Raw genomic sequence first — 22523 nt, forward strand, 5'->3', positions numbered from 1 at the left:
TAGACACCCGTGCATCTTTAGTGAATTGAGCAACCCCTAAATCATATAAAAATTACATAGGTTATGTTTTTCCCAAACATAGTCACAAATATGTTTGATTCGAAAGAGAGCCCAATGTGTTAATTGTGCCAAACTTTAAGTAGGTCAAAATATTTATCATTAACTTATACTTTGGGCAAATTTTCACATATAATCATCTTTGATAGGCTAAGATGAACAACAAAGATGACTTTTAAGAAGAAAATATAAGGTTTTTGTATCTTTTCATATTTAGTTTTTTCTTTCGTTCAAGAAAACTAGAGTTTATGAACAACATTTCTTTTTATGCTGTAAAATAATCCATAGCCAAGAAAAACATCCCATATTTTACAATTTACTTAGTCAACATAAATATGGTAAAAGAAAGAATTATATTTAGAGCATAACCAGGAAATAGTTACATCAGGTTTTTTAGTCCAGCAAAGTTCTTTAGGATAACTTTATGTTGAAAATAACCACCATCTTCATTCATTTCCTTCCAGACAAAAAAAAGTGATAAGTTACTATCTCCATCTTTAGGAATAAGTAAACCTAGATTTCACCAATATTCCTTTACAATAGTTTAAGCATAATATTTACCTAGATAGAGCAAGACATGACTTAATTATTTCTCACAATAAACTGTCAACTCATCCAGATTTTGAAACTACTAATATTCTTACTAACCAAGACATCAAGAGATATAGAGAAGCATCATTGGCACAACAACAACAACAACAATTCAGTCCAATTCCATGAAGATATATTCTAGATTCCAACATGAAGACTTGACGAAACATATAAATTTAGGCTAAGTAAGATAGAGAAGAGACTTTTGAAGTAATGTACAATCAATTAGCAGACCAACTGGAAGCAAAAGATGATGACAACTTATATTGAAAAAATTGAGCAGAAGAAGAGATCCACAATATCGAGAACATGATGGAAGCGTAAGAAAAACAAAAATCTCCCAACAACACAAGCCTCCATAATAAAAGCAGTAATAGCAGCACCAATCCACGTTAACCATATCATCGAAATAGCCATAATAGAAGTAGTAGAAGCAACATCTGTCCATCATTTGCGTAGTATCAAAATTTACAAAAGAAAGTGGGACCATGTTTGACACTATACAGAAAGCAAAGAAGAAAATGTTCCTTGTCACCATCTAAAATGCAAAAGTAGACCTGCAAAGCAGTCTTCAAAATGAATAAGGGCATTATTGTCCAACCACTAAAAAATACGTCCTTATATAATATTTCGGACCAGTTTTGCCCCAAAAGTTTATAATATATTGTTTCCATAATTATTTAAATTTCCCATTCAAATGTTTTTTTACTAACTTTTTTCTCTCACTTCCCTCTGTACTCTCCCCTCTCTTTTATGACCATATGATTTTTCATTTTCATTTTTAAGTTTTCTAAAATTACAAACTGGAGGAGGGTAAAATAGAAAACAAGGAATGGAAACTTTGATATAAAAGAAAAAGAAAGTGTAGAAATTGCGGAATGTTTTTGTTGTAAAAATTGGGTTAGATAGAAGGAGTGGGACCAAAGAGACTGTCTGATGGCAAATTTGCCCCCTGAAAAATGCTTTGCCGGCAACATAAATCATTACACTTCGGTCTTTCATTGGCCAACATTAAACACATTGGATTATACAAAATAAGGGAAAACAACATATAAAACAAACCAGACAGGGACCGAAAAGAAAAAAAGATAAAGTGAGATGCAAAGCATACATAAACCGGAAAAAGCGCGTCAAATAATCCGCTGATTATATTATTTGCTCTGTTGTTTGTCACTGCCAGTGTCCTTGAAGCCCACACACACAAACTCTCTCTCTCTCTCTCTCTCTCTCTCTCTCTCTCTCTGCGCAAAACACATTCTCTTTGAGCTCTTGCTCAGATCCAGGTTTGTCTCCTCTTCAATCTCTTAAGCTTCCAATACCTCTGTTTGAAGTAACTTTGAGATTTAGATATAAGCTTCTGCTTCTGTTTGGTCTCTGAGAAAAGAAGAGAAAAAAGAAAAACAATATTTACACATTTCTGGGTTTAGTGTTTTGGGGCTCTTTTGATCTTTCCAGATTGAAGTACTAAGCTCAAGTACTTTAGTTTTCTTGGGTTAACTAGGAATACTAAGATTCGAAGTTTATATTAGTTTTCTTAGCCATTTTTTCGTGTTTTCAGCTACCAAACAAAAATTTAGTGTATTTATGTGCGTGTGCTGGATAGATAAGTACATGATTTTTTTCCACTTTCAGTTTAGTGGTGATTGGTTTTCTAATAATGTAGATTTTCTTTCACATTCAAGTTATTATTTTTATTATTTATTTTTGTAGGTTGAGATTTATTTTTTTAATTTATCTCTTTATTTTTTCAATTTCTAAGGGCTCTTATATGATAATATTTCTATTTTAAGGTTTAAGAAGCAGTCTCCCTCGTGATGTCAATTTGGTTGCTGAGAAGAAACTATAGAAATAAGGAAAAACATTTTAGTATTTCCTTCTGGCGTCTTAAAAATGAAAAGGTTTCGCACTTAATTGTGTATTTCCTTTTTTCCATTTTGGATTTCTCATCCAAGAAATATAAAAAAGAATCAACCCAAATTAACTTTCAATGACAAAATGCCTATTTGGAGAGGTTTTTGAAGAAAAGTAGTTGTTGCCAGTGAGGTTTTTCCAATATTCTGTAAACCCCAATGGATTTCAATTCCAAAATCAAATTCAGCCTTAAATATAAAAATAAACTGATTTGGGTTGGGGGGTTGTCTTTCTAGTTAGTATATAGTGACTTTCTGTTCCCACAGTTTGAACATAACATATAGTGGTTATGGTGGGTGTTTTTGATGCAGGATTCCACAGAACAGGGTGTTTTTGACAAGTATTGAGAATTATGTTTGCACAGTAGTTATGCAAGTTTGTTGCTGATCATAAGTTATTGTAGAATGACTTGAAGTTTTGTAATCTAGGAGAAGATAATGGAAGAAATACAATCACAATCAGATAATTATAGGTCTTCCTCGTCTTCAGCAAGCAGTCCAGCAAGCAGGGTGCCCTCAAGTAACTTTTTCTACTTGCGAAAACCTGGCTCACTCAGACAACCCATCTCATTCGAAGATTCACCTGAATGGGAGGATACAGACATTGATGTTAGGGTGGAGGAAGGAGGTGACTCTATCAACATTGCAACCACACCGGTCTCCCCATCTCTTTCAAAGCTCAATAGTGGGTCTTTGCCATCCCCACCATTACCAGAGGGTGCAACTGCAGTAAGAAAGATTGCAGGGGCTTCAGTTGTGTGGAAAGATTTGACTGTTACAATTAAGGGGAAAAGAAAGTACTCTGACAAGGTTGTGAAGAGTTCAAATGGTTATGCATTGCCAGGAACTATAACAGTAATTATGGGTCCTGCTAAATCGGGGAAGTCTACGCTACTAAGGGCAATTGCAGGTCTTCAAGCATGCACTTCTACTACTAAATTACTAATTGCTTATTTAGAATTTTTCCTTCTCTTATCATGGGATGTTTGAGTGCTAACTGTTGTTTGTTTCCCTTGCTTTAGGAAGATTGCCTCACTCAGCCAGAATGTATGGTGAGGTGTTTGTGAATGGTGCAAAATCGCACATGCCGTATGGTTCATATGTAAGTTCCAAGTAACCATCAGCATTTTGTTCAGTCTTTTATGTAGTTTTCAGCTCATGCATTCTTTTAATGCTTCCCCACTATTACCCAATTAATCCTGAGTTTTGTTTAAGAGATTTTTTTTTTTTTTGTCATGAGTCTGTGTCCTTATTGTTCCTCTTATCATCTTTCTGCGATTTCTGTTACATTCTCACACGAGTGGGGTGATTTGTATAAGAAAAGTTTATTCAAGTGATTATGTTAGCCTATGCTCTCAAATTAGTTTCATCGCGATAGAATTTCAATTGTTTAACCTTAGTCACTGTGACTCTGCTTTTCTTCAAAAAGTTGTTTGTTTGTTTGTTTTTTTTCAAAGGGGGTGTGTACAAGGTCTTTTTTTCTCTCTCTAGGGTTTAACTCTGTGTCTATGATTCCAGCTTCATGCTTGTTAATCCAATTTGCAGGGTTTTGTTGAGAGGGAAATCACTCTAATTGGATCCCTCACTGTCCGGGAGTTTCTGTATTACTCAGCGCTGCTTCAGCTTCCTGGTTTCTTCTGTCAAAAAAAGAGCGTCGTAGAGGACGCCATCCATGCCATGTCACTGGGTGACTGTTCAAACAAATTGATTGGTGGTTACTGTTATATGAAGGGCCTTTCAAATGGCGAGAGAAGGCGTGTTAGCATTGCCCGGGAGCTTGTGATGAGGCCTCATATTTTATTCATAGATGAGCCTCTTTATCATCTTGATAGGTAAACTTTATTTTGTTAGATTTAAAAATTTTAAAAATGGACTTGTGATAACTGCACTCCATGGGTTTTTAACACCATGGTTGACATGTAGCACTGTTTTGTGTGCAACCATAAGCAAGCATATATTTTCCATGGGATCATTGCCAACTAAAACTCATGTTTCTATGATTGTCCTTGAACTCTCTCAGTTTCTTTGCATTACATGTTTGCCAAGCAATCGCAACTGGCCTGAGATATTGAAAAATTGATATTGTAATGAATTTACTTGATGAATTTTTTTTTTTTCCGAGAATGAATTGGGCTTACATTATAACTGATATAATGTGAAATTATTGCTGCATTGTTTCCTGAGGGATCTGCAGTGAAATTAAAAGGTTTTGTTTAGTCCTTCATATATATATATATATATATATATATATATATATTGCTCACCACAGTGACTGCATGCTCACGAGTGATTTTCTTTCTATTGGAATATATTTGCTTCCTTGTAGTACCATATCTAAAGTGCTTTTGTTTTGTTCAGTGTCTCTGCACTTCTAATGATGGTGACGTTGAAGAAACTAGCAAGTACAGGTTGTGCTATTATATTTACCATTTATCAGAGCAGCACAGAAGTATTTGGCCTTTTTGATCGGATATGTCTGCTTTCAAATGGAAATACTCTATTTTTTGGAGAAACATTGGCTTGCTTACAGGTAAGTGATGTGTAAATAAGTCTGTTTTGTCCTACTTCTATCCGTTTGTGCATCAAATATTTAATTCTGGACTAGCTGACCCTACAATATATGAGTCATGCAAATTTTGATCAGGTGCTGTTTTCTTGCTGTTAGTGTTTGTATGTTTCATCTGGTTGCCATATTGAAAGAGAGAAGAATTTTTTTGAAGGAAGGAGAGAAGAATTTAAGAAACAACTTATGTTTTAAAAATTAGAACTTTAAAAGTTAATTTTTGGAAGCTAATTGGAGCTTTGTAGGTAATTGCTAACTAACATGCCTTATGTTGATGAAGCACTTCTCAAATGCTGGATTTCCTTGTCCGATTATGCAAAGTCCTTCTGATCACTTTTTACGCGCAATAAATACAGATTTCGACAAGATCATTGCAATGTGCAAAAATTGGCAGGTAAATACTTGGGGATTGCAGTTTTTTCTGATTCCCATTGCATAAAGTGTATTGAAGATTCTTTAATTCTTGCTCTATAATTTTCCATTAGAAAAATAGTTTCAAAGTTGTTGGGCCACATGTTTTGATTTTGAATTAGAGGTGGAACGATGTGTAACAATATTTGTGGGCCAATATGTCTTAGACTTTAGCAAGACATTTACATTATTACTTTGTTTAACATATGCTTTGCATGGACTGCAACATGATGGCAGGATGACAATGGTGATTTTTCATCAGTGAACATGGATACAGCTGTGGCAATACGTACCCTTGAAGCAACTTATAAATCATCAGCTGATGCTGCTGCAGTTGAAACTATGATATTGAGACTTACGGAGAAGGTATAAGTTTGATATGCTCGTATCTATACACCATAAATCCTGGGTGCGTGCATGAGTGTGCAGCTGTGGTATTCTGCATCATAACTGGAAGTTTCATTTTTGCATGTTGTGTTCCATAACTTCGGTGATATATATGTATAGGTTAGCTTCTGTAATTTTCTTAACTCCCAATGTGCATTTGCTTCTATAGGAAGGTCCAGTACTTAAAAGCAAGGGAAAGGCTGGAACTGCTACACGAATTGCAGTTTTAACTTGGAGATCATTATTAATAATGTCAAGGGAATGGAAATACTACTGGCTTCGTCTTATTCTTTATATGATTTTTGCACTCTCCGTTGGTACAGTATTTTCTGGCTCAGGGCATTCTTTGTCTTCAGTTGTGGTGAGTTACATAACATCACTTTTTTCAATCATTTAGACAAAAAAATAAAAATAAAAATTGCACATTTTGGAAAACATTTCCAGTTTTACATTTCATGAATAATCACTTTCTTAGTTGAACAACTACTGTTTATTGGAAGGCTACTGCGACTAGTGATCTTGTTTCCTCCAACAAGACTTATCACTTCTGAATTCCTACTTCTTTTCATTTTTCTGTAGCAAAATAGCTAAAATGTGTGTATCATCATCAGCAAAATGGTTTGACCAAAAAAAAAATTCACCAAAATGGTTACATCTTCTATACTGCTTTATTTTATGATCAGTCGGTTTCATTTTATTAAATATAGCCTCCATTTCGCCTACTGGCATTGTTTGATCCCAAAGAAATTTTTTATTTAAGGAGATGCCTTACTCACATAAGCTAGAATTCAGTTCATATTTGAGTTAAATATAAAAATAGTCAGTTTATCTGGAAGGAGATTTTAAATAAGGGTGATGTGAGATAGCCATCAATAGTAGTCATTATGTGATTTGGTTGGATTTATTCAAATAACTTAGACTAATTAAGGATGCCAAAGTTAAAATATAACAGGATTTTGAAATGAGAAGTCGGGTCAGCGTCAGAGGATTCAACTCCTTAGAATTCAATAGGTAGCTAGTATCTACTTTGAAGACTCTTTTTCGGACTATGTTTCATGTGCCATAGTTTTTCAACTTTCAGCTTCCCAGAAGCCAATTGTGTTGTAGCTTGTCACCTGCAAGGCTTCCTATAGGAAAATCAGATGCTATAAGGAAAATCACAATGGCAGATTTGATGGACCACTCTGCTTATAAACCTCCACTGGATATCAGCTGCATGACATTAGCACCCAAATAAGAATTTTTAACAAAATCTGTTCATGGTTTTTCTTAATTAATGATGAAGGTTTTACTTCAAGCATAAAATAATTACTCTTCAAGTCTGATTTTGGAAAATGTTCTTGTTGCTTACCGTCTTTATTTAGATGCATTTGCAAAACTTGTTTGTTTGTGTGGTAATCGAGTCAACTTTGTTTTTTTTCACCTTCCATATGCCGAGAAGAGTTGCAACAACGTATTATTTGTTTCTTCACTGCACTACTATACACTGCTGGAGTAGTTTTATACTAAGTTCTACAGTATAAAACTGTAATAATAAAATCTGTTCACTGATTTTCTTTATAATGCTAAACCTTTTATGTCAAACGTAAGATACATAATTGTTGAAGTCTGCTTCAGGAAAATGTTGCTTGTTCCCCTCATGCACCCACATTATTTGTTATCTTATGTGGCATCTGAGTCACTTTCTTCTTTGTTCAACTTTTATATACAGACAAAAGTTGCAGCAATATTTGTATTTGTTTCATTTACTGCGCTACTGAGCATTTCTGGAGTACCTGCAGTTATAAAAGAAGTTGAGGTAACCCTGATTGTATTCTTTCTCAGAAGTTGACTTGAAGAAGCATTGAAATTTCCCAAGTTATGATTAATATAGTGCTAACATCCGTACATAATTATATGAATTATGCGTATTATGGTTTGTTAAAGAAGAACCCTTGTGCTGGTTTTTCTTGGCAATCTAATCTTTGATGATTAATCCTGTAAAAGATTGATCTCTCTTTTTAAACTTTGGCAGCTTTAAAGACATTTCATCAATTTAGGACAATGATAATGGTATACTAATGACCCGTGAGTTGTGGTCCAGTGGTTGGGGGACTTGTTGCGGAACCACCTGTTTGGGGTTCGAAACTCACTGAGGTACCTGTCTAGCAATTTATTGCTAGAGTTTGGAAGATGACTCATCTTCCAAACTGGGGACTACCTATCTAGCACTTTGTCAGTTTGGAAGATGAGTCAGCAAAGTTGACAAAGTGGACTTCTGGGTTTTAAAAAAATAAAAAATAAAAAAATGGTATACTAATGCCACTTTAAGTGACTGGTTTTCTCAAGGAAATAATAGACAAGCTTACAAACTAACATTAGCTGACTGTGATTAAGTCTTCCAGGCTCACATATAAGATCCCTCTGCCTCTTCATGATCACATGCAAACTGGGGCATGGTTATTCAATACATCAAATCCCTGAAATGCAGAGGTGGAATGGCTTTATATGAGTCTTTCAATACATATTTAACAGAACATATGAACTGCATGGTTCCAAAGATACGAAAGTAGTCTAGAAAAAACAAAAAATGAAAAACCGGTTAAGCTTTTTACGCATTATTTTTAATAGGACATTCTGATAAGTAATGTAATGTTGTGTTCATTTTCTTGATTCTTCTGATCAAACTGATTATGAATTCTGCAGGTATACACAAGTGAAGAATCAAACCACCATTTGGGGGCACTAATCTTTCTGTTTGGGCAGCTTCTCTCTAGCATCCCATTCCTGTTTCTCATCTCCATTCCATCAAGTGTCGTCTTCTATTTCCTTATAGGATTGCGAGATGAGTTCAGCTTGTTAATGTACTTCATGCTGAATTTCTTCATGTGCCTCTTGGTAAATGATGGATTAATGCTGGTTGTTGTTTCTTTGTCGCGAGATGTTTTCTGGAGCACCCTGACTCTGGTATCTGTACAAGTAAGTTCCTCTATCTCAATTCAAAGAATATACTTGAAGTTTCCAATGTCAGCATGTTCAGCATTGACTCATCTGCAACCCAACAATAACTTTTACATTTATTGCATGTCATACTGCTTTTGCCTGCTCGAAGATAGTTTAATTTTGTATGGACTTGAATAAATACTACTGTGAAACCAAAACCTAGATTGTGTATCACAAAATACATGGCACTTGTGGTGTTTTGCGACGTGTGTGATAAAAGTGACTCATGTAACATATTAGTGAACTATTATCCATCTGCTGTTCTTCTGGTCATGATTGGTAGCTGGTATAAGTTATAATCAATTTGCTAGCTTTCACTAATCTTACAGTGAATATGTGTGAAATTTCAGGTGGTAATGATGCTATCTGCGGGGTATTTCAGAATTCGAAATGCTTTGCCTGGGCCAGTGTGGACATATCCAATATCCTATATTGCTTTCCATACATACTCTATACAGGCAAGAGAATTTACAATGTCATTTGCAATTTTTTTTCCTCTCTGCATAACAATGCTAAAAAACTGTTTTCAGGGAACTTGGTTCAGTTTCAAATTTCTCGAATTTTGAGACAAAGGGAAAAAGCATTTCAGTCTTCTTCACATTCGAAATTCAAATATTTCATATTCTGGAACTAGTTGGCTAATTTTAACCTCTCTTACTGAAGGTTTTTAATCTGTTGACTAAATGTTATAGGGGCTGTTGGAGAATGAGTACATAGGGACTTCCTTTGCAGTTGGGCAGGTAAGGACCATATCTGGGTATCAGGCACTTCGTAGCGCATATGACATCTCTCCGGACAAAAATTCCAAGTGGCAAAATTTATTGATCTTATTTCTAATGGCAGTTGGGTATCGTATTCTCGTCTTTGTTGTACTGTACTTCCGTGTAGGGAAAAAAAAGTCTTTACATAACATTTTCAAGTGTAATCGGGATACAACAAACAATGCAAGATGAATGAAGTCGCCACTTGCAATGTAAGTGTTTGGCCGTCACATTTTTGTAATTCCCTGTTGTCCTTAGGCAAGTGCAATTTTGCTGTGAGAACCTGCTATGATCTATGAAATGATAAAGTGCATATTTTAGGGAGCTTTTGTTGATTACTTTTGTTGCAAACTTCTTGGAGCCCTTTCTTGTTATTCTAAATTTTTACAGAGCTGAGATCTGCAGTTCATGCTTTTTTTCATCCTAAGTTGATGTGAGAGGAGAATCACCTTCGCAGTAACAGCTTGCGGTTGGAAAATAGTTTTGTATATAGGCAAGGCAAGTAACCCTACATATTTTGAAGTACAAACAAAAATAGATGCAAACTTCATTTACATAGGAGTATATACAATATGTACTTCAATATCTATTTTAAAGCTGCCAAACCTTTAGCCAATTATAAACAAAGCCATAGGAGTAGTATATACAGAAAAAAAACAAAGGTTCCTTTGGAAAGAAAAAAGTTTCATCTTTTGGGTCATGGAGGCCCATATTTACAGTCACATCTTGGCCTTTAGGGCCTTGATAAAATTGTCCATGTTTTTCTCTGATGATCCATTGGGTGTCGATGCATCCTCCAATGTCTTCTTGACCTTGACAACTGCTTTCCTGTATTCATCCCTTGATTTTCCATCCATCAAACGGTTGATTTTCTCCGAAACTTCCTCTTTACTGACAGCCCTTCGATCGCATAAGTTGATCCCGATCTTCCAATCGTCAACCACTAATTTTCTGTTGGTGAATTGATCAGTAAGCAAGGGGAAACACAACATTGGGACACTACACCAAATACTTTCCAACGTTGAGTTCCATCCACAGTGAGTCAAGAACCCTCCGATAGCCGGGTGGGCTAGGACCGCTTTCTGAGAGCACCAAGGTATGATGATGGCCCGGTCCTTAACCTGCTCTCTAAAGCCGGCGGGCAACGGTTCGGCGTCATTTGAGCTCACGATATCGGGCCGAAGCACCCAAACAAAGTTCACTCTGCTAAGCAGAAGCCCATTAGCAATCTCTATAATGTCCTTTTTGGAAACATGAGCATAGCTACCAAATGAGACATACAAGACCGAGTCCTGGGGCCTGGTGTTGAGCCACTGGGTGCAGTCTGATTCGGACCACAAGCTCGTAGCCACTATATTCTTGTTGAATTTAGAAGGGAAAATGGGTCCAATGGCATAGAATGGCGTCTTGGATTGCAGGGCTGATATGGTCTCGGCCTCAATCTCCTGCACTGTGTTGCACAGATGGAAATGTGCACCTCTGGCGTCCTTGAATGCATTGAAAATGATATGGTGGCACACAGATGTTGTATCAGTCTCCTGCAGAAATGACGTCATGTCCTTTGGTTCGATTGCTCGCACTCCTGGTACATAATCTATGGTGTCCTCGCGCACATCTAATCACAAGAAAACCAAAATCATATATGTATCTTAGTATATTCATCATAAATGCGAAACCCATGTAGACTTTGCTACTTTTCTGGTCTCCGGTATAATCTAACTATGCAAGTCGATCCCATCTCTGTAAGAGAGATATGATTGTCGTACACACGATGCAAATATTTTTTGGCTAGATTGTGCATATGTTGTCAGAATGTAAATGCGTTTGTGAGTCATATAATTTTTGTTCAAACAGGTTTGCGTGCATATGTTGTCAGAATGTAAATGCGTTTGTGAGTCATAATTTTTGTTCAAACAGATTTGCTAAATTGATACGTCAAATTATCATACTATAATCTAGACACCACACATTCAAACAAGAATTGACTTCACAAAGGATATAGAGTCTGACCAATATGTCAAATGTCTATCCAATTAATGGTCTGGATGGATAAGGTGACAACATTTAGGCATCATTATCCTATTAATAGCAGTAACTTACCCTGACATGCAAAATGGCCATTCTTTCGAAGAAGATCAAGATGATAATACAAAGTGAAAACCAAAGCTGGTTCTGTCCAAAAAGAAACATAAAGCAGCCCAAACTTCTTGGCAATCTTGGACGGCCACACGAAGAACGTGTCGGCTATTATGCAAGTTACCGGTGTGATGTCAGCCGAAGACTTAACAACTTTTCCCACGACCTCCTCCGCGTGGGCTGAAAACACATGCAATAAAGATGCCATGAACTGGTCATGATTGAGGGACCGGTCGAACTCGAGGGGGAGTCCATCCGAGACCGTAGTGTAGTCTATGTCGAGCCCGGAGGACTCACGTACGTAGGCAAAGGGATCGCTTCCGGAGTCTGGTTGGGCTTTGGAGGTTTGGTGGTGGATGGAGTGGGTGTTGATGAAGGTGATCTTGAAGCCACGTGAGGCAAGCTTGATGGCTAGATGGACGGATGGGATTACATGGCCTTGGAGAGGGTAGGCGATGAAGATGGCGTGAGGGCGCTTTTGGTGATGGTTATTATGAACCGAGTCTGCCATTAACGCATGAATTAAAGATGAGTTGCAAAGAGAGAAAGAGAGAGAGAGAGAGAGAGGGAGAGAGAGATATATATGTGCTAGGTTTTTGGGTGTTAAGGTTATGAATCCCAAGTTGTACGGTACTTGATTTGACTCAAATAGATTATGACTGAATTTGCCTTTCTTTGCGGAAATACATTTTGGTTGATCGAGAGCAAGTAGTGAATAATGATTGGTATCAATTCATGTTGAATTTTAAGCCATTTCCAAATTACTACTCAAGTTCTTTTTTGAGGGTGCTCAACTGAAGCTCTTTGTTTAGTTCTCTTTTATTGAAGGACACCATTTAGGGTACTCTACGAATATTCTTTCAACGATCCAAATTGTCTATTATTCAAATCTTCATTCATAAATCATCCTAGGAAAAAAATAGGTGAACATAGTACTTCAAAAAAAAAATTATAATAATAATCATATAATTGAGTGGTCAAATAATCTCGAATTCAAATGAGTTTTTACAAAATTGATATTTGAATATCTAAAAACCCAAGCCCATTTCAATTTCAGAAGTAAAAGGGATAAAAGCTTATAAGGTGCCTTGTGTTGTGGTGACTAAGAAAAATCTTGGTTTTTTTTTAATTAAAAAACATTAGCTAGCTTAATCCTATAGGTATTAGGTATACACACTGGATTAATAGGTATTTATTTTGGTTAATAAGATAAAATTTAAAGATAAGAGAATAGGTTAAAAGCCGATGATCAATTGGTCGATGACAGTTTAGTCTCCACTAATTAAATACTATTTGATCAAATGACATTTAGGGTTCTCTCGTTTGTTTTTTCTTTTCTGAAAATGGAAATACTCCAATTCCTGGATAAGTTAGCCGCAATTGCATAACAACATTCATGCATGCCAAAGTGCCAAGCGGCTGTTTGTGTCTTTATCTTCCCTCAAAGTGTGGCTTCTAAAAGTTCAAAGCTTACGATCAAGATAAAGCATACATGGATTTTGCACAAATCTTTAAGAAATCAAATTCCTAATCCCTAGATCTGTTAGGATCATTTTTTGTGTGTGGTCATACTAACTTATGTACTCATCTTATTAAAATATCAATAACGTTACGGGCACCAACTTGTTTATCAATTTTTGTATACTAACACATATGACACATGACATAACAATCCATGTCATCTTTTTTAATTACATAATTTGTTTTATAAAAAAAAATTATTTCACATAGCAAAAATAAAAACAGAAAGAAAAAAAAAAGAAAAAAGAAACCCAACGATTTTAGATTTAGGGATAAACTCATCCCTTTTGTCTTCCTCCTTTCTCATGAAAAACCCTAGAAATTCAAGAGTCTTCCATTGAAGAACTAAAGCTCTTATCGCAGTAGTCTCTATCGTCAATGAAGCATATTGAATGTTTTAATATGAATCGTATTCTAATTTTTCTTATGAATTTTCATTGTACTTTTTCTTTTCCTCCAATTTATGATGTACAAAGGAGAGTTCATATTGACACATACGGATGCCATAAGAAATAGACTTCATATTTGTAGAGCAATCCTCATCCCCAACATGTACATTATCATTGCAATCTCTCCTTCTGATAAGTGTATATCATATATATTTTTTTAATTAAATGAAAAGAATTACAATGATACAAGTGATGAACATAGCCCCTATATAAATTTGAGTAAACATGTTCTCTTTCTGTTGCTGAATGTTTATTAACTTGAAATTTGCTCTATTATTTATGTTGCCCAATAGACTGCTGCGATAAGAGCTTTAGCTCTTCAATGGAGGACTGTTGAATTTCCGGGGTTTTTCAAGGGAAGGAGGAAGACAAAAGAGATGACTTATCCCTAAATCTAAAATCATTGAGTTTCTTTTCTTTCTTTTTTTATTTCGGTTTTTTATTTTTGCTGTGTGAAATTCTTTTTATTTATTTAACAAATTATGTAATTAATACAAATGACATGACATATGACACGGGGATGCCATGTCATATGCCACATGTGTTGGTATTCAAAAGTTGATAAACAATTTGATGCCCGTAGCGTTATTTAATGTCACATGTGAATACATTTAGAAGACAACATTTGTTTAACATATTTAAAATTTAAGAATAAGTTTCATTTTTGTTCTTCTAACAAATCCAAACATGAGATATCACGTGTCCAATTTCCATGAGTATCCAAATCTCACAAAATTTACGTCTTGTATTTTTGATTTGGATAACTTTTGACGTCTTGTATACAATATATCTCTCTAGTTCATTCATGCACATGGATAAAATTTTTATGTGTCATGATATAAGTCGGGCGATCACACGAAGGTCATCAAAGTCGCTACAACGGTGAATTTTTACACTCACATTTTTATATAAGAAATTGTTATTGGTTCCTTATGTTTTTCATAAGAGAAAAATTGCACTTCAAATAATGTTGGATGACTCTTTTTGTAGCGTCAATATCAATTTCCTTTATATATTAAGCAATACCCGCTTTCTATAATCGTAACAAAAAGAAAAAGGCATTGATCACAATCAGTTGTTCATTTTTTAAAATAAATTAAACATATATATCTGGGTTGGTACAACTGAACTAAATTTGTGAGAATGAAATTAGGGTTGTTGTATGCATCCCATCTCTGTTTATTTGTGGCATATAATATATGCACTCAATCTCAACTAATTTGACAGTAACATATGTTCTCTCCTGCTTCACTCACTTTGCAAGATCCAGCATTTTCTAGACTGATTATATGTTCCCGGCACCATTGGTTTTGGTTTGCAGCTAGGCTTGTAATCTTCACATGGCCCCATGGCAATAAACGTCACGTCTACAACTTTGTATACAAAACAAAAACAAAATTCAAATTTCTCCTCAAGGTAAGACAATGAAAAAAAGCACCATGAAAAGGCCTCTCGTTTGACCAGAAAAGTTTATGAAAGACATAGCACCAAGGATATTTGTTAATATTTGTTCTTCCCCTTGCTATAAGTGAATGTGATGGATGATTGAATCATATGGTGAGAGCTTTACTGAATGGAAGGAACCGTTCCCCTACTCGCTTACTAATGGACTATAGCCCGCAGTTATCAGGTCCTTAAATCATGACATGCTGCCTTCAATTCTACGTGACTAACAAGATAAAATTCGAAAAATGTTATGGTGACTATTACGCATTCATAACTTTAGAGTTTAATAGTTTTCAGATCTATAATTTAGAATGGTTTAAAATGCATTATTTGTAAGCTGCAATAGTGTTCGAATTTAATACCATTAGTCTATAAATTGAGGCTCTTTTTCACTGAATTAGATCTGTTTGCACTCTTGCTGTTTCGTGAACACCTTCCTGAAACGGTTGAATTTTACCTATATAGAATTTTGAAATGTGGCACGGGGAAAAAAAAAAAAAAAAAAAAAAAGGAGGCCTATTCATAGTCCAAAGTCTAAATTCCAAAGTCCATTGCGAAAAAAGCCATAATATTAACGCGTTGGTGTAGTTTGGTCCCGCCTCCCAAAGTCCTGACGGCATCTAATCGTATATTCCAAGTTGGTCAGGCGTTTCACACGCGAGCCTCTTGTATTGTTGGCCCATTGAATAATTCTATGGAGGCTTGGTATTTGCTGGTAATGGAGGGGCTCCCATTCCCAATTCCCGCGAAAACCCCCAAAATGCCAAACAAGAACAGCTCCTTCTGAATCTCCTCTTTGATTCTTCAATCAATTTCAATTTCAATTCCCTTGTCTCGAAATTGAAACAAGCTACGATTACCAATTCAAATGGCGGCCATGGCGATGGCGATGGCCGGGTTGATGAACGGAGAGAGAGCAGTGGTGCTTCTGTTCATCGGTCGTGTCCTCTTCTCCCTCCCTCTCTCTCTCCTCTTCCACGGCATCGCCCTCTCTCTCCTCGCTTTCTCCGCTCTCTCCCTCGACATCCTCGCCGACTCTTCCACTTCCCTCTCTCAATTCAACACCAGGTCTTCTCTCCTCTTTCATTTTTCTAAATCTTAGGGTTCTTCAACTTCTTCAGATGATGACTGCGTGCATTATTGTAATTTTCATTGTTTCAGGCCTGGTGCTTCGTCGGGTATACTGTTAGGGGCCGTCACGTTGCCCGCTGTTGCGATCTCCAAAATGATACAGCTCTCACGGGCGTTCCCCTTGGACCAAGTTGGCATTGAAGGTACTGGTTTCGTTTTTTGACTTAATTGGACCGTTATCTTGGGGCATCTAAACATTAGTTTTAAAGTTCTGAAATTTAGAGACATCAAATTAAGTTAAAATTTTAAATTTCATTTCAATTTTGTAAGGATGAGCTAAAACGTTCAAGCCCTCATTTTCGACAATTAATTTAATGCTGGCAATTTGTTCTTCATACTATAAAATGTAGCTGAAATTAGTATTTTCCTATCTGAGATGAGGTGATAGAAATGACATCTTTAGCATTCCGTTAGCTGGGTACGTAGGTCCTTATAGCAGAATGTTTCTTCTCTTTTGGAGATCATAACCCTCCTTTTTTCTTTTCTTGTTGCAAGATTTTGTAACGTTTTGTGTTAACTGGTAACTCTTTTCATTTATTGCTTTCATTTGATTTTACAAATTTCCCACCTTTTCTGTTCACCATATGATTCCTCCCTAATATGTTAAAATCTGTTCAATATTACTGTACAGAACTTGAATCTTTGACGTTGCAATACTGGGCTGCTTCTGCCAGCTGCCTGAGTGTGCTTATCTTCCTCTGCATAACTCTGTGGTGGGCACCTGAGAATATGCCTCCTCCACCTGCACATAATGTTTGGCAGGCAAAATTTAGCCTAAGTTGCATAATATTACACACAGCAGTGAGCTTTGTGACTTTTGGTAAAGTATCTCTTACTAGTAAGTGGTCTGCATCTCATTCAAATCCTTTTTTTCTGAATTGATTTAGGAACATGGAAACTGTTCTCTGCTTGTGGTTAAGCCAATATTAATTGGACAACTGAATCTTTATTTGCTCCTTCCATACAGGCTTTGAGACTGCATTGAAGTTATTGTGGATGCTCTGTCACGGATTGGCAGCAGTAAAATTAATTCAGCATGTTATTAAAACTTTCCCATATTGTGCTTCCATCGGTATATGCCTTGCTACTTTTTCTATTTCACTTACTCTTTCTTGCAAAATGCAATGGAGTTTTTCTTACTGATTAAAGAAGGGAAAAAATGTAACTGCTAAATGGAAATAGTTTAGCTTGTTAGGTAGCAGTTAACTGCCCATAGAGTGTTCATGTTGCCCTCATGTTTACTGGCTTTTAGCGGTTACACGATTAAAAATTGATGCAACCTAGTTCATATGTTCTGGCAGATATTTAAGTTCTTTAAACATTAACTGTCTCAGTTAACCCATCTTGAGTACTTGCAGTTCAATTTTTATATTATTCGTCACCAAATGATCAGATCACTCTCTCTCCTCTTCTTCTCATCTCTTCGTGCTTTGTTTTTCTTTCGATTTCTATCTCTCTTTGTGAAAATCATGTGTTGAGGTATTTCTTGATCTTTTCTCAGTAATTGCTGATGTTCTCTTTTCTTTATTTTTATTTTATTTTTCTAGGGGAATCATGTCTGGTGACTTCAGGTCTTGTTCTCTATTTTGGTGACATGTTGGCATATACCATTGAAAAGGTTATTGTTTGTGCTCGATTTAGCTATGTTTTCTCTCGACAAATTTGCTTTATATACTCATCTTATTGGTGATAACATTGCTTACACAGGTGTCTGGGTTTACTATGAAATCAGAGGTGGTACAATATGGAAGTAAAAGAAGTGAGATAAGTATTATTATACAGGTATGTTTCTTTAAGAGGTGAAATTGGTTGCAAGCGGTATGACTGGAATCCAAAGGTTGTTCCTTTTTTGTGCAGGGATTGCTGCTTGGCCTTCTTCTTTTTCCAATGGTCTTTAAATTTGTTCTTCGAATGTGGGAATCCACATTCAGTACAGCCCGTTCTGAAGTTAGGACAAACAACGAGATTTGGAGATCTCTTATCTTCTTTTCTTCCCTTGGATTTATCATGATTGTGATCATTCCGTCATGGATGCAGTTGGTTCAGGATTTTCATATGCATCCGTTGTTATGGTATTACACTTCATAAATTTGATTTTAATGATACTTGTTTACTTCAACTGGATTGTTTTTATTATCTTCTAACCAACGTGGTTATTGGGTTTCTGTTTGGTGGTAACCCAACACTATAGGTAGGTAATTGATATTTCATGTAACTGGTGCTGTGCTTCACAGATGCCGGACTGAAAGCTTTGCATGGTATTTAATAGAAAATCAAATGCTGCAGTCCATTACATACGTTTTTAAGACTACTAAAAAACTAGGCCCTAATGACAACAAGTCATAAGTTGCTTCTGTGCTTAACATGATGAAATATGCTGGAGTGGGGAAGCAATCATAATATACAAGTGCTCTGAAGTCTGAACTGGACACCAAAGGGTCTGCGTGCATGTTGATATCATGCATAGGTTGCGACTCCATGTGAATGCACAAAACTAGATAATGAACACAAATCTGAATCAAGTATCACTTCTTATTGGTCTGTGCAGTTGCAAGTATGACTTAGGCAAGAGGGAGAGATTGCAATCAGTGATGCCAGTGAAACTGCTTTCCATAGGTTGTGATGTAGGCCTAGAATTGCAATTAACTGGACTTTCTTTATGCTATATTTTCTGTGTTTTCAACTTCCTTACTAAAAAGCGTTTTGTCTCTTTTTTGTAAAAAGAATTTCCTGTAGTTTGAATGGTAGGCTCCATGCCAACACCAGAGTTACTAGGGTCTTTTTCATGTTTGGGTTTGCAGTACTGACATCGGAATTGCGCTATTAGCCCTGATGTGTGGCGCACAGGGTTTACTTAATTGGTTAGCTATTTTTAAGCTTCAAATTCCAATTTTATGCTTGTCATTTTGGTTGCTTGCACACAACTTGAAGTACATCAATCCACGTGTGCACAAATGCATAAATATTTAATTCAAAGCTCACAATATATTTCCTATACCATGGTACGCCAACATCTACTGTTCTTTAGTGTTGAAAAGTTTGACATTTTATCTATTTTTCTTCCCCATGTATCATGGTACGTTGGAATTCCAGTTTTGGAGAACTGGATCGCCAAAATACCATTGGGTACATGATCTGGATTTGGGTTGTGATGGGTATGCAATTTGGTAACTCTACGGCAAACCTTGCATGGGATATCACTTGTATAAGGTTCATCTAAGTTTTCCTTTTGTTGCATAACTTGGCTACTTGCTGTGAATGATACTGCTTTTGGTTCTATTTACCAAAAATATCTAATCTTTTCTGCCAGATGGCTATCTTATGTGAGCATCAAATATTTTTTCTTTGGCAGGGTACTTTCATTTATTTTTTCAGAACCACTTAAGAGACTATCTTTGTGTGTCTACTGGATGTGCGTGATATATGTGTCTGTTCTAAGGTTCTACAACATTTCAAAGAATAGCAAGATTGAGAGGATTCTACTACGAAAATACTACCATCTGATGGCTGTGTCAATGTTTATGCCTGCTCTTATCTTCCAGGTGACTTAGGACTAGGGATTGACTGTCATCCTGGTATATTATCTGCGTGTTCATTCCGGTTGTGTGTGTTTAGATATGCTCACTGTATGTTTCTTTTGCAGCCAGAGTTTCTAGATCTATCATTCGGTGCAGCTTTGGCAGTTTTTTTGGCATTGGAAATTATTCGAGTAAGTTTCCAAACTAGTACCTTATGTTAATGTCTACAAAGAGAGAGGATAGAAGCCTGTCTTTCTTATTTCATTTTTCTTGACCATATCTTTGTGACTAGGTATGGAAAATTTGGCCATTGGGACAATCCGTACATAAATTTATGAATGCTTTCACTGATCATCGTGACTCAGATCTTCTTATTGTCAGGTATGGCAAGCCCTCTCCTGATAGAGGAAAGGTTTAAACACATAAGTTTGATGCAAGCCCAACTGAGTTGTTTTTTATGTTGTTTGCTTTTTTCAGCCACTTTTCACTCTTACTGGGATGTGCTCTTCCTATTTGGATGTCTTCTGGGTACAATGATCGACCCCTTGCCCCCTTTTCTGGAATTTTAAGCCTCGGAATTGGAGATACAATGGTGAGTGTGCTTGCACTGGATGACCAGGACAGGAGTTACACCTATTGCTTAATTTATTAATTGGGATTTTTGTTTGTTTTATGTCCAGGCATCAGTTGTTGGGCACAAGTATGGTGTCCTCAGGTGGAGTAAAACTGGCAGTAAGTAATTCTATTGATAAACTTCACCAAAGAAGGTGTTTGCATTAATTTTGTTAATGTACACAAAACTTTTCCTTGTTCATAGAGAAAACAATTGAAGGGACTGCAGCTGGTATAACATCTGTCTTAGCTGCTTGCTCAGTTCTGCTTCCCCTTCTAGCATCAACCGGATATATTCTTACTGAGGTAGGCATATCTGTCTTTCTCTCGCTGCCAAATTAGCATATGACCGTTGCTCAATGAACCTATTACTTAGATAATGGAACTGGTTATTTGGTTGAAATTGGTTTAGAAAAGGAATTTCTGAATAAGATACCAAATTAGTCGCCTAATTATGGAGTCAAGTGACCTAGACGAGTTGTGGTACACTCTATGAACCAGATTAGCTATGCAAGTGCAAGTAGTTCAAGTCCATTTAGTGTTTCCTAATTCAAAACAAAGATGCAGAGGCACCTAGTTGAGGCCGAATTAGCAGTGTTTTTGTGCTGCAGGTTTTTTGTCAGCATGGTCAAAATGCATGTGATTTATGTATGAGGTTTGCTAATGCTTTGCATTGCATCTTTTATTGGTGCCTGAATCTTCTGTTCCCCCACCCCATTGCTCCCCACCAAAATAACAAAGAGAGGCATACAGAATGTGGTCATGGTAGCCAGTGTTCTGTCTATTCCCATCTTATATGGATTTGTTCCTTCATCTGCTCATGATTTTGATGCCTAACTTTTACAGCATTGGGGCTCTCTTCTTGTAGCCGTGACTGTGAGTGGTTTGTTGGAGGCTTACACGGCACAACTTGATAATGCTTTCATACCACTTATATTCTACAGCCTTCTCTGTCTGTGAATGCCGCTCCAACATCCTGGACGGAACATAGGTATGGCAGTGGGCAGCGACGAGACCTGCCTAAAATCATCTTCTTTTACATCCGTGTACATACTTTGAGCACCTTTTTTTAGATATACAACTAATCTGCTGACCAAGAATACAAACAGCCTGTTGTACTTTAATTTCTCTGTAGGTCGAAATGATTTTTGTTTTAGGCTTTAGGAATACATATAAAGGGCAGTTCACTCAACTGTGTCAACATAACATACAAGAATTCACTTTTGTAATTAAAATTCTTTATTTTTCCCTGAGAGAAAGGAAGGGGGTTCCGAGGTTGGTTAGGGAGATGAACACACGAGGGATGTAGATTTTGTTCCGATACAGATACTAGTTGTTGTATTAATAATACAAATAGATTTTCTTTTCTTTTTGGCACATTATTATTAATCGACTGCAGAATGTTCTTTTTTCATCCATTATGAATTCATTTAGTTTGCATTATGTTCAAGCCAATTAAGAAACAAAATAAGAGTAAAGTACCCCTTTGGTATCTGTTTTTCTCCAATTTCATTTTGGCTTTGTGTTTGGAATCTTAAAAAAAAATTCAGACAAAAAAAAAAGTGTTTGGAATTTGATCAATATGATCCTTGTGTTTTATCCCTGCCACGCGTGCTTGAATTAGACGGAAAGGGCCAAAATGGTTTACAGTGACCAAATTTTAAATCTGAGTAAAAGACACGGAGCAAGGGATCCACTGCTGAAGATTTTTTTCACATTTGTTTTGGTTGTAAACAACAGTTGAGGGAGATTCAAATTTGGGACATTTTCCGACATTGAACTTTTAGAAGAGAAGTAGCCCAAGATAGTTGGTCTACTGCTTCTTGGATAAACAAGACATAATAACTGGTAAAACCCACACGAAATTTGAAAGCTCATATATCCACATGTTTACATGCAGTTACCTGAAAAGAAAACATAGCTATTAATATCTTTGGTGACAAAAGCCGTAAACAATATGGCACATATATATGCTTAACATATCCTAAAATTCATAATTGGAATTAGTTAGTGAATTATTTGGAATAAAACTTTCGTGATAAAATTTC

General features: G+C 36.2%; 3 protein-coding genes across 5 annotated transcripts; 2 read left to right on the top strand and 1 right to left on the bottom strand.

The window, feature by feature from the left end:
- Positions 1 to 1823: 1823 nt before the first annotated feature.
- On the top strand, positions 1824 to 10000 carry LOC117631828 (ABC transporter G family member 3). Of its 2 annotated transcripts, XM_034365144.1 has the most exons (12): positions 1824 to 1931; positions 2871 to 3468; positions 3581 to 3660; positions 4104 to 4390; positions 4917 to 5088; positions 5402 to 5515; positions 5770 to 5898; positions 6089 to 6280; positions 7631 to 7717; positions 8605 to 8877; positions 9252 to 9359; positions 9594 to 10000. In XM_034365144.1, the coding sequence occupies exons 2-12, from the start codon at positions 2997 to 2999 to the stop codon at positions 9852 to 9854; spliced, it is 2175 nt and encodes a 724-aa protein (XP_034221035.1). In that variant the 5' UTR covers positions 1824 to 1931; positions 2871 to 2996; the 3' UTR covers positions 9855 to 10000. The 2 variants fall into 2 exon arrangements, with proteins under 2 accessions (XP_034221035.1, XP_034221037.1); XM_034365146.1 differs by lacking the exon at positions 7631 to 7717.
- A 267-nt stretch (positions 10001 to 10267) lies between these two features.
- On the bottom strand, positions 10268 to 12347 carry LOC117631890 (UDP-glycosyltransferase 86A2). Its single transcript, XM_034365227.1, has 2 exons — positions 11763 to 12347; positions 10268 to 11277 (listed from the first exon to the last, which is right to left on the bottom strand). The coding sequence occupies exons 1-2, from the start codon at positions 12307 to 12309 to the stop codon at positions 10382 to 10384; spliced, it is 1443 nt and encodes a 480-aa protein (XP_034221118.1). The 5' UTR covers positions 12310 to 12347; the 3' UTR covers positions 10268 to 10381.
- A 3495-nt stretch (positions 12348 to 15842) lies between these two features.
- On the top strand, positions 15843 to 21887 carry LOC117631569 (dolichol kinase EVAN). 2 transcript variants are annotated; one of them, XM_034364801.1, is made up of 14 exons: positions 15843 to 16282; positions 16376 to 16488; positions 16977 to 17183; positions 17313 to 17417; positions 17893 to 17963; positions 18053 to 18127; positions 18203 to 18417; positions 19698 to 19887; positions 19989 to 20054; positions 20156 to 20244; positions 20341 to 20455; positions 20544 to 20595; positions 20681 to 20781; positions 21322 to 21887. In XM_034364801.1, the coding sequence occupies exons 1-14, from the start codon at positions 16083 to 16085 to the stop codon at positions 21433 to 21435; spliced, it is 1713 nt and encodes a 570-aa protein (XP_034220692.1). In that variant the 5' UTR covers positions 15843 to 16082; the 3' UTR covers positions 21436 to 21887. The 2 variants fall into 2 exon arrangements, with proteins under 2 accessions (XP_034220692.1, XP_034220693.1); XM_034364802.1 differs by lacking the exons at positions 16977 to 17183; positions 17313 to 17417 and having other exon boundaries at positions 15844 to 16282.
- Positions 21888 to 22523: the final 636 nt, after the last annotated feature.

Source organism: Prunus dulcis, chromosome 6, assembly GCF_902201215.1.
Source record: "Prunus dulcis chromosome 6, ALMONDv2, whole genome shotgun sequence".
NCBI classification, from domain to species: domain Eukaryota; kingdom Viridiplantae; phylum Streptophyta; class Magnoliopsida; order Rosales; family Rosaceae; genus Prunus; species Prunus dulcis.